The sequence below is a fragment of the Charadrius vociferus genome, unplaced genomic scaffold (assembly GCF_000708025.1).
Source record: "Charadrius vociferus isolate BGI_N301 unplaced genomic scaffold, ASM70802v2 scaffold281, whole genome shotgun sequence".
Lineage (NCBI taxonomy): Eukaryota > Metazoa > Chordata > Aves > Charadriiformes > Charadriidae > Charadrius > Charadrius vociferus.
Window position 1 is genome coordinate 1,187,474 of NW_009646633.1, and position 12,477 is coordinate 1,199,950.

Here is a 12,477-nt window from a genome sequence, read left to right on the forward strand (position 1 = left end):
CCGCGGAGCTCTCGCCCGGGGCGAGCGCAGGGCGGGTCCATAGTGGGACCCCCCCGGGTGTAGGGGGCCACGGGGTAGAAAGCTCCCCCATCAAGGCAAACGGAGTATCGGGCTCGTAAAACCAGAAGAAATACAGCTAGAATATGCTGAAATAGGGGATCCCCTAACTAGACCAAAAAAAAAAAAAAAACCGAAAAAACCCAAACAAAAACAAACCCAACCACGACCAACAAAAAAACCAAACTTAACACCTAAGTTTTCAAGACCCGAGGCCCTGAGGAACCTGACCCAAGCTCCAAGCGAGCTGATGGAGGCGAGGGCCTGCTGAAGCCCCTTCCCACCAGAATTACTTCAGGACCATATGCTTAGCTGAAAGTGCACATGAACGTCAGCTCTACCGTGTTGTTCGTGTGCATTTGTTTCCTTTTCTGTACTCGCGCTGTGCCTTCCACACCAATGGTTTCATGTTGTACTTCAGATTTGTGACCTGCTCTTCCCTACTGCAGTGCTGTTTGGAACTTACTACACTTTTCCTCTACAACGGATTATTGCAGTCCTGGAACTATCTGCAGTGACCAGTTGGTACATTATCCTTTGTGCACTCTTCTATCTAGATAAAAAAAAAATAATTAAAAAAAAAATCACATTGCATCTTTACAAGATTTGAGCTCCTCAGGCAGTCAAGACACTTGGTACATGAAATAACAAGGCCTTCCCTGCTTTTTTTAAGTCTTCTTTCCAACTACAGGCTCAGGCTTTAGTCACTCCGGTGGGACTGCTGCAGGCATGGCCAGAAGAAAGGAGTGCTGCTCTAGCCTCTCCTCCTTACCTTGTCTTTATACTGACTGGCAGGAAGAGTAGAGAACCTGACCCTGAGGACACACACATCCATATTAATGCTCTCTCCAGTTAGGCATTCCTACTGCATAGCGCATACAGAGAGGAAACAAACTGATGACCTGGTGACTGAAGAGCATGAGACTATTTCAGCAGAAACTGAAAACAGTGCATGGAAGAGAACTTTTCCTCCTGCACACAACTGGTAGTCAAACATAACCAGACCGCCCCCCACGTACTGATGTCTCAGATTCAGGTTTAAGCTCCTGTAGCTGTAGGCTGCTATGTACATTTTCTGTACCCGTGGAGATGCAATTTCTTCAGTCTAACAACTTCACCCTGCCACCGACAGCGTTTCTCTGCAGCTCACTCCGCAGAGGCACACCAGCAGGTGGAGCCTCCTCATCACCCGGGGACAGATCGGAGAGGAATTCCTTCCACCGCACTTTGTTTTCCCATTTAGTCTTTAACTCCGAGAAAACTTGTGCTTGATTGCACTTTTCTTTAAGTAGTGATGCATTGACTGGCCCAGGTTCTGGCATAACTTTGCCATTTTACTGTATCGAATTTTCCCTACTTGCATACAGAGACTGTGGACTTTTCTGCTGATCCAGAAGGAATACGACAGATAACGTAACTTGATGGTATCTCACAGTAGTGAAGCCACCTAGAAGAAACTAGGATGAAGCTACACCATCACCTCAAAGGACTGTCATTGCTCAGGAGAACTAGTCACACAATTCCTTCCTTCCAACAGAAGGAAGACTTGACGAGTACTATTCTTCCATATTTCAGTTAACAGTCTTGAAGACAGATGTTGTATCAAAAGCATTGTGTGATGCTTTTAGGATGATCTCACTTTCCTGGTGTCCAGTTCAGGTATGTTGTTCTTCAAATTCTTCTAAAGGAAGCTGAAGACAACCTCCCCCAGTTAAAGAAAGCAGAATAGGATTTATTTTCCAGAAACATTTATTTATTTTTTAAATAGTGTTATTTCCTTATAAAGCAGCTCTTTAAGTAATGTTCCTTTTACCACAGTGTCTTTGGCATTTTCCTCCTAGAACTTTCTTGTAGAGTGGTATAAAATGTAATCTTTTTATATTTTCTTTTTACAGAAAAATAAGTATTTAAACCACAAATTAATTCCCCAGAGTATTAAATAACATACCAAAAACTTTATCAAATCTATTACATACACTAATGGGACAAAACCTTGTTGTGTATGTGCATAATAATTATATATACATTTTTAGCTTAGTTAAGTTATAGTGCTTCAAAGTTATCAAGGAAGCTTTACAAAAAAAATCCAAATGCACAATTGCAGTATTACTAGAATTTGTCACACTGTTTGTAGAATTTAACAATGTATACAATACATTGCATTTAAAAACCTCTGCCTGAATATGCAAACTGATGACTCACTTTATATTTTTGAAGAGTTTGCAAAAAGACAGGATTTTATACAATTACACAGTAAGTCACTTTCCAGATTTCATGGAATTAAGAACTGAGTACAATGATAATTATCCCCTATATGAAGACACATCTACTCGTAAAAACAATGGCGTCATGCACATCAGAAACTAAAACGCAGTGTGAAAATCCAACAGCAAAACGTCACATCCTTTCAGTTGCACTGAGCATGTCATTCATTCCAAAGCAGCATTACTGGAGTGAGCAAGCTCTAAAATAAGACTTATTTTTCTTGTTTTTTTCTATGTAGTGTGATACCTACACAGAGTGTACTCAACCATCAAACATGGAGTCCTTGTGTTCAGCGCTTCACACGAGGGTATTCCATCCAGTTTCCTTTTCCCCCCAGAGAGCTTAAGAAATTTTACAGCTGTTTCTTGTACAGTTTTTTGGTGGGCTCTGTGGTGGACGGATGATTTTCGCTTTCTTTAAGCTGTTCCTTTTACTGATGTTGCTGGATGTGAGGGAGTATGAGCGTCCATGCATCATCCTGGCATTAAGGCCATTTGCCATGGAGAAAGATTTGAGATGGCTTCTTAAGGCAACAGGGAGAGGGAGCTTGTCAACAAGATGCACAGGGGTACAGGAAACTATGGCACGGCAACAAAGGTCTTGCAGACTCAGTACTTAAAAACAGACATAAAACTCGCATTATAATAGCATGCTTTTGTTAGCCACGTGGTTGTAGCATACCCAGCACTCCACATGCACTCTGTCCTTCCAGGACGAATTCTCATTCCTCCTCCCACACCCTTTCCCACATACACATTAGCCAAAAAAAAAAAAAAAATAATCTGCTGCTTCAGTTTCCTACTTATGTCTTAATGCTTAGATGACTGAGCATGTAAGTTCTAGGAAAGATATGCTATTCCCTGCAAAAGCAGGAACAGCAGGTTATGCCTGCAGATATGCATTTTCTGTTTAGAAAGCAAATTGTACACAATTCCTGGCTTTTCTTTTTTGATGTTTTTGCAGCAGGGTTAAAGTTTCTGAAAATTATTTTATATTCATGAACCGTAAACCTTAGCTAGGACTAAATTTAGACATTTTCAGTGTGCATTGCTTACCCTTGTTTGGCCTCCAGAGCCTGTCCATTCCATGTCTCATCAACACTATTCTCGCTAGCTCAGTAAAGGACTCTGTAATATTGAAATTACAAAGTGGACTGACTTCAAAAAAAGTCATGCCCAGCCTCTCAGCATAGGCTTGTGCTTGTTCAGTAGACACTTGGCGCTTGAAGGCTAAGTGAAGGCGATTTCCAACCAGGATTTTTGGTACACCAGGAGCATGCTGAGCAAAGAAAAGCATTAAAAAAAAAATTAATAGTTTGGCTTCCATTTCCCCTTCCCTCAATTAAAACAAACAAAAGCTTTTTCAAGATTTAAAGACTAAGTGGCAGGTTGCACCAGATGATCTCTAGAGGTCCCTTCCAGCTTAAATTATTCTATGAATCTCTGATCTAAAAACATCCCTTCCTCAGAGAAGACAGGCTTGCGCAGATGATGTGGCGAATCTATAGTAAGAGTGGGACTACAATATGAAATCTTTGCCCTCCATATGCTTTCCATCAACACCTTTTAAGAAATCAGACACTTTAGCTGATATGTTTCCAACTTTCTAGAATTATAAACATAGAAAGAACGTTGTAAACTTGGCATCTTGGATAACTCTGTAGTAAGCACTTCCTGCAAATGTCAGTAAAACCAGCAGAAAATATCATAAGCAGTTGGTCTTAGTCAGCTGTTACAGAGTAGTGACACTCTGGGATTGTACCTTACCTCATCTATTTCTTTTATCCATCGATCGATTCCATCAAATGACCAACGATTTGTAATATCATACACTAGTATCACACCCTGTATTTAAAAAAAAAAAATAAAACCTGTAAGTTTAAAAGAGGCATAACACAGCGAATACTATCTGTGCATTTTCCAGTTCTGAAATAATCTTGGAAGATGCTGAGCAGCTTCTCAATGGAGCAGAACCTCAGCACCCTGCGAAACCAAGGCCCATCTCTCCGAGTAGATTACAGATCAGCTAAGGGGCAGAAATTCTGACTTAGTTTTAGGGTCTAATGTATTGGTAAATATTTCTTTTTATAACGGACAAGTTTGGTTGATCATACACACATCACAAGTCATAGCAAATACATATTTTTGGTAGCTTGAAGATTCAATGCTCTGTGCACTTCTGGAACATAACAGATGGAACTCATCAGAACCAATACATGTCATGAACTACAGCAATACTTTAGAGTCTGAAGTTATAGTGACTTTTAGTGTCTTTTTTTTTTTTTTAAGGTCATTTCCTCACAAGGCATTCCATTTCACCACATTTTAGACTATGTCTGTAGTTTTCACATTGCTCTTGACAGTTTTATGTTATCAATTTCTCTTACTTGGCACACAGTTTTAAAAAGTAGCATTAGCATAGCTTTCACGTGATCAAAGTAAGATAAGATGCTGAAGCTATTGAGGTAACCAACAAGAAGGCGTAAGAATATATATCACTATATTTTACCCTGATTCAACTTCAGTCTTATGGATTTTCCCTCCCCAAAAGAAAATCCTGCCCTTTGTTATTTCCCGTGTCTCATGTTCTCTTCAGACCATTACTGAATCTGCATGCAATCTGCAAGTGAGCTATAGAAGCCATCACGATGGTTTGCTGGCTCTGCTTTCATTTATCCAACAACCATTACTCATCACTGAGAAAGCTGTACTTTGCTTACCTGAGCACCTCTTGAATAAGACCGAAATATGGTGCAGAATCTCCCTTGCCCTGATGTATCCCTATACAAAATAAAATAGACATATTTAAAAGAAGTAGGTGGCCTCATACGTTAAGAGTTCAGCTAGATTAACTCATCTGTACTGATCAGTATCAGCTCTTCTCCATTAGTCATGCGGTAGCAGTCACTAATGAATAAGAGCTCTTCTCCATCTCAGCAGTTTTTTCCCCGCTGGCATTCTGCCCTTTCCTCTACATTTCTCAGATCTCTCAGGATAAGAGGACAAGAACTTCAAACTTTACTCTTGTTATTGCCCTGGGAAAACAAAGGCTGTTACTCAAGTGTACATATGCCACTAGACTTTGCATTTAGTTCAGCTTGAAGGAAGATTCTGTTTTCACAGCAAAAGAAAAGTGGGAGGAAACAATAGCTATCACCAAGGAAACTAATGGAAAACCAGTTTGTTCTTGATTACAGCAGCAGTAGTTCATCCTGAGTCTAGTATGATGAAGGCATCACTACAGAGTCGTACACAGCACAGATTTTTAGAAAAGCATGCACAAAAAAAAAAATAAATCAGTGCATAAAGCTTTTGGAAGCAAAATCAAATTTATAGTGAAGAACATGATAAGAAGCAAAATTCCATAAAGACTTTTTGAGGTAGATTACAGATCTTCAAATGCAAGGCACATATTTCCATATATGGTCAACTGTAGAAACATTTCCAATCTGTTATTTTAAGGAGTCCAAAGAACATCCTTGCCCTTCAGAAAAAGAATTAAAACATCTTCCTGGCTGCTTCTCAGATAAGCTTTATGTGGTATTTTTCCTAAGCTATATAAAGTGGAAGACAGAAGAAGAAAAAGAAAGTAGGTGAACAAAATATCAAGTAATGAAGATACCATATGGCAGAGTACTATTATCCATCATTGCATTTTACATTTGAAACATCATTTTGAAAATCAAAGGCAAAAAACCCTAGTGAAGAATAAATTAAAAATCACTTAGCTTTGACACACAGGCATTTAACTTCAGTAACTTAGAAAGTTTCAAACAAAAATAAACACAAAAATTAATTTTAAAGATGGAAGTGGCACAGGATTGTCTCTTTCTAGGATGAAATAATAATTCATTTTCACCTCCAATTCTCTACTCTGTCCAAACACTGCTTCTTCCTAGAATCTGTCTCTCCAATTTATCTAGATTATAGTTCCTCAAAAATCTCACTCCATCTTCTTAGTGTCCTGCACTGACCTTATTTCTCCCTCTTTTATACCATGAATTTAGGGTAAGAGGAAAACAACGCATTTAAGAGGCAGTAACGTTGCTGCATTTTTCAAGTTGTATTTCTAAATGAACCAGAAGATGGCCATCTTCAAACAACCTTGACAAAAGCACCCTGATTGACCCTACAGGAAAAACATTTGTTGTAAAGTAATTTTATTTGTTTTATTTATTCTCCACGTGTTTTTGTAAGGATCAAATCATAGCAGGTTGCATATCAATTAAATTATATGAGCAATAACACTGGGGATTTTTTTTTTAAATAATATTGTTGTTATTTAGTCAACCATTACTACTAACAAATTGAGGAAAGGGATGTTGCTATACAATCACTGTATTCTATGAACTGTACTTTCATGGTTCTCATTACCAGCGTGTTTTATAATCTTTGAAGGCACTTTGAATCTATCTTGAAGGCACTTGTACTCTTTTGTGCATTTCTTCTGCATTTGTTATGCATCTCTCATGGAAAGAAACCATAGAGTCCCTCATTTTACATGAAATAGATGCAAAATGGAGGTAAAGAGAAAGCGTGACTTACACCAAGGGCTAGCTGCCTGGTTCACTCTTCCTCAGTTGACTAAATATTTCTGAAGCATAAGGGAGAACTCCTGCCCTGAAGAGCTGCATTTTTGTGTCTTTGAAATATAAATTATGAAGAAAGGTAGAGCGCTTACCAGAGCTGTAGCTTGATTCGTCGGCCATCCAGAAGAATCGTTGTAGTCTTACAATCTATACCTGTGGGGAAGAGAGTCATGCAAATCTTAGAGCAGCTTGCAGGTATGCAATACTCACACAGACAGTGATGGATTTCAAAGGAGCTGACCCTAAAAAAAAGGTATTTGTCATTAGTATGCTGTGAAGTGCATATGGATAAGAACAACTTGTTCACATAAAGTTACAAAGACCTTTCATATTACTTAAGTTTGGTCCACTCAGAGAAAATGTCTCGGTCTCCCTTCAGGTTGATAAATGGTCTGTTTTATTCATTGTCATGACAATATATATGCTTAGAGAGTTTTATCTCGTCAACAAAAGAAGGCAGAACTAGGTTTTTGACTTTTCTTTCACACTGGCAGACTAAATGCTGTTCTTTTTCTCTATTCCCTAGCTTTACTGCCGCTATTATTTCTTCCTTCCTTATCATCTCTGACTCATAGACAGCGCTCATATCAGATACACGTGTCCCCCTCTTATATAAAAGCAGCAGATGGTGCGAGAAGTGGCTTGTGTGTTGTCTTCCAGCCTTTCCTATTCCCATTGGGAACAGCCTCCTCTGCCCACAAGACCGATGCAGTTAGTGTCCAGCAGAACACCCCCAGGTTCCATTTACTTCTTCCCATAACAAGCCCAGGCCTTGGGGTTGAGCTACAGTACCTCTTTTAGATGAGCTGAAGAAGTGCTGCACTGCTTAAGGGAAGTATGTATTGTGAGTATGTATATATACATATAGGTGTATACACACATATAACTTAGCTCACATCTTTATTGTACATTTTGTATTCTTTGCAAACAGCCTTCAGTGCTACATAATATTACCTTTTTACTGAAAACCTGACATGCCCCAGGAAGCAATTAAACTATGTAAAAATAAGTCTAGCAAGCATTAGTGTTTGCTTGGGCAAACCGGGTGTGTTAGTTTCAATCAGATTAGGTAAAACGCATCAGAAGCGGTTGTGTAGCTGCAGCTGACCCCTGAAAATATCCACCGCCATGCCAGGGTCAATGGCTTTGAACACTGGGCTTCAGTACTGCATCCACAAATTGCATAATTATAAACATTAAAAGAAAGGAAGGCTTTTATTTTATTAAATGTTATTTAAAAAGTGTGCATTCAGTATTCACACTGTGCAGCCAAGCAACACAGTTGCACTGGTAAATGCATTTTTCTCATGTTTTATTTGCTGTGTCATAGTTAACTTCTGGAATCGAACATTTATTTAGAGTCCTCCAAATGAAGTTTAAAACGTATGGAAACTAGTTTTGAAAAATGTACTCAAATGTAATGAGCCTTGTACCTTGAAAAAGAGAGACATGCTTTATTTTCAGAGCATGAGCAAAACAAGGGGTGAGAAAAACACATTGAAATGGAAAAACAAATGCATGCAGAAGAGTGACCTAATTACTACTTAAAATTTCAGCACATCTTTATCAGAGGAAAAGGGATAACAGTGCTGAAGATGATCCTGTAAGTGTAAGATTCATTATTATGGGTGGCATCAACATCCTGAACAAAAAAAAGTTAATCTAGATATCAATGTTTGTATTGATAAACATAACAAACGCTTACCAATAAGATTTTTTTGTTGATGTTGTATTTAAGGGGGAAAGAGAAGTTTGAAAGTTTAATAAGAGAGTGCATCAATTACTTACATTGCTCTCTCAAAGAAAAAGTATAGCATAACACAGCACACAAACAACAAACGAAAATCTGTTTCAGCTGCAAGCACAACTCTGGGGAGACCTCTATCACGCAGGAGATTTGCTCTCTTTGCCTGAAAACATGTTTTGTCAGCAAGTTCACAAAATGAGCTTCCTGTTGCTCCTCCAGTGGAGTACTGCCAAGTGTTGCTACCAGTGGCCATGAGGAGGTCCTTAAAGCAGTCACTAAGAGTCAGTTACCTCCATTTTTGTAAATAAAACATAGGTTTAAAACCCTCTGGCATAAATAAGCAGACACAGAAAAGGAAGCCTTTCCCATCTCCTTTTCCATGAGGAAAGGACTTTGTAAGACTAGGTCTGGAATCAAGAACAGATGTTAAATTACCCAATAGCAGTTATTGCAAGGTACCAGTTGTCAGCTGAGTCAGCTCCCCCTGTACCATAGGCAAAGAAAAGATATTCATTTGTGCCTCTTAAAACTTGCACCACACTAAACCGCTCAAATAGCATTTGCCACATGTAAGATGCTATCTGAGGCACACAGAATCTGAGCCCATTTTATGAAAAGAACTAGAAACTTGATTTCACTAAGTTATAATCACAAGACACTACTCTTTGAAACAAGGTATGGATGCACTACCCTGGAAATGTTCTCCTTGTTACAAATCAGGATAATTTCTTGCCCAGAGATCAGTGCACCATTACCCAATGCGGCTATCTCCAGGTTTTAGTCTCAAGGCAACCCATTTGTACACCACTATCACCAATTTCTCCTCCAGAACACAGACTGGGGGTTTCTGAATGCTTTTATTACACAAGACAATAGCATCAATTCCTTTTTGTAGGATACCAATTGTAACAGATACAAAAGCATACAGTTCTTTCTCTCTACGACAAATAACTTCACTTCTCTAACTTCCTGGCTTCTTGCATGCCAAAATTTACATTCCTAGATTAAATAGGTAGTATTCAAAAACTTTCATAGCAATAATAGCAAATCAGTTTTACTTATGTATTATATTTGCTGATATTAGTAGCGTTAAACATTATAAGGTAAAGAGATTTAGAGCCAACAAGTTTTGAAGGGTAATTGCACTGCAGTACTATTAATTAAAAATATTTGTATCTATGAATTTGTTTGCTTTGTTACATGGTTTATGTAATTGCTAGCAGCAGGAGCAGCTGCTAAGCACCTGCCCAATTTGAAAGCCAAGAGCCACAGAGGAAGCGGTGAGTTGCTTTGTCACGGCCCCACTGAAAGGGGTATTGCAGTTCTGAGAGCAAGGGCATTTCATAAGAATGAGAAACCAAGAGGAATCGCCTGTTACCAAGATCCTGGTATGGAAGAAGATAGCAATGACCACAGAGATGGTCGAAAGCAAGCTTAAGAAGCAGTCTTGCTGGGACAGGAAAACCAGGTAAGTAAGAAGATCAAGAAGATAGAGGCACTGTGATGATAAGTCACGCATTATTAGGAAACATATTTCAAAGATGCCACTTCATTTCTATTGCCTGCAGGATAGTTCACTTGAGTCACATCAACATACAGGTTCGCTGCTCCCGCTTTGACAAACTGATGAATACATCCCACTGGCAAGTAGGAGTATATTAGGAAAAAAATTTCTCGACACAGCTCCTTCTAGTCTGGCAGCAAAGAGAAGGAGCTACATTCTTCTGATCGTTCCAATTCAAATCAAAGACTGGTTCAACACCATGCCAACTTAACAGTTCCCAGATAAGCACCAAGCTGAAAGGCCAAGGACAGCAATAATGGGCATTTCAAGCTTTTAGCTACCTGCAGAAGTGTGAATTGAAGCATCTCCTGCTTTTAATCCAGGCTCTTATTTTGAAAAGGCGCACACACACACACACACACACAAAAAATCCAATGAACATATTACCACCACTTTTAGGAGACTTATTTTCATTTATCAGCCAAAGTGTTCCAGTTCTCCAGCAGTATTAGGAAATAGTCAAATCTACAAACCCCAAGTTAAAATAAATAAATAATAATATCAAACTTGTAGACAAAGTCTTGGGACACTGAACAGTCTCGGACATTGAAATTGTTTGTGGGCTGAAAGAACAAGTTTCATCATTTCAGAAATTCCCCAAACCATAAAACATGCAGAACAAACCCTGCATAACACCGTATAACTCATTCCAGCATCCTGTGCTACTACGGATATTTCCCGCAGGGTGAAATACCTCTGCTAGTTTATCTAAAGTTAATGAAGAGGCACAGACCATGTTTAGCAAACACTGACACATCCCACACAGTGAACGGACATCCATCATTCTGTTAAAAGACATACCAAGCATAGAAAATGAGTACTGCACGGCTAGAGGACACACAGCTGAATAAACCTGGCACTGCGCTTTGCACCACAGACCATAAACTACTGCAAGTCGCTCATGCTTAGCCACACACACAATGCAAAATATTACTTTTTTTTTTTAATGATATGCACAAGACAAGTCTGAAAAAGATACTATTACCAGCTGCTCTTTATGGAAACATCTTACGGGTTTCTCAAAAGGTTTTTGACGAAAAGATGGATTCAGAAGCTTCCTATTCTTCAGCTGTCATACAGATAGAAGCAGTTGATAATATAACCTGAACATGTCTGCAATTAGCATTTGCCACTGATTAAGAATCAAAACAAAAAGCCTTTTGCCATGAATCATCAGAACACCATGAAACTGTAACAATGAGACCAACAGATGTGGGTTGTGCTGTTGTAGAAATCAAATGTCCTTCCAGAACATTATTCACTCATTTAGTAAGACAGAATAGCTTTGTTTGGATATGCAACTAAAATGCATCTCTATACAAGAAAGGGAATAAAAAGGCTGCTGAATAAAAAAAAAAAAAATCACCTTTGAAACGAACCAGAAAAACCTCCCAGCGCTTAATACTTTCACATGGATGCTTTTAATAAAAAATATTTACCTAAAGCCACAAATTGAAATTAAAGAACCTGAAAGAAGCCACTGTCCTTGCTGAAGGGTTTTGATTGCTTAAATGCAATTGATTTGTAATAGATTTTGTTCTTCTCAAACACAAAATTAACAGATAGAAAACTGAAAGAAATATTATTGAAGCAAGGAATGTAGTAAGATTCCCAAAAAAAGCATTCAGCTGTTTGGTAACAGCTGCAGTAAAACGGAAGCCATCCTCTCTGCAGCGATGCTCTGCAGCCATTACCACACTATCACTCGTGCTTCACTGACCACGCTGCATTCATGGCAACACTGATTATTTTAAGGCTTCCTGTGAATTTCTACTTCTCTTGAAGCTTACAGCAGTGTATCAAAGTTTCTGGGGTTTGTGATGGATCTCCTAAGGGCAGAATCCTTCAGTCATTTAAGTTGCATATTTCATGTCCCACCAAAGGCAACGTTATTTACATCAAAAATCTTTTCTCTTCGGCTTAATAATTGAGGTTCACTGATCTACAGCGTGACTAAGGGCCAGCTGTTTAGCTTTCCAGCAGTGAAAAACACACTGACTCACTTGAATGAAATCTGAAGCAATGGACTACAAACCAGGCACTGGTCGTATCTTGGTAATATGACAGAGTAAAATCCAGGTTTGTTCCTCAAAATTTTTCATAGTAATTAGATGTTAGCCTAATATTTTAATGATATGGAGCTTGTTCTGCATTTGCTTAAGATCTGTGTTTCAAATTTGAGAAGTTATAAGAGAGGAAAGAAAGAAAAATAGTGGGAAAAACCCCAAGAACTTTAAGACTAGATTCTTTAAAGCT

At 38.7% G+C, this 12,477-nt stretch overlaps 1 protein-coding gene across 1 annotated transcript; it reads right to left on the reverse strand.

The window, feature by feature from the left end:
- Window positions 1–1,782: 1,782 nt before the first annotated feature.
- On the reverse strand, window positions 1,783–7,082 carry RAB40B (RAB40B, member RAS oncogene family). The gene is made up of 5 exons (XM_009888774.1): window positions 7,003–7,082; window positions 5,042–5,102; window positions 4,089–4,166; window positions 3,378–3,600; window positions 1,783–2,936 (listed from the first exon to the last, which is right to left on the reverse strand). Exons 1-5 carry the CDS (start codon window positions 7,080–7,082, stop codon window positions 2,665–2,667), a joined length of 714 nt encoding a protein of 237 aa, XP_009887076.1. The 3' UTR covers window positions 1,783–2,664.
- Between the last annotated feature and the right edge of the window lie 5,395 nt (window positions 7,083–12,477).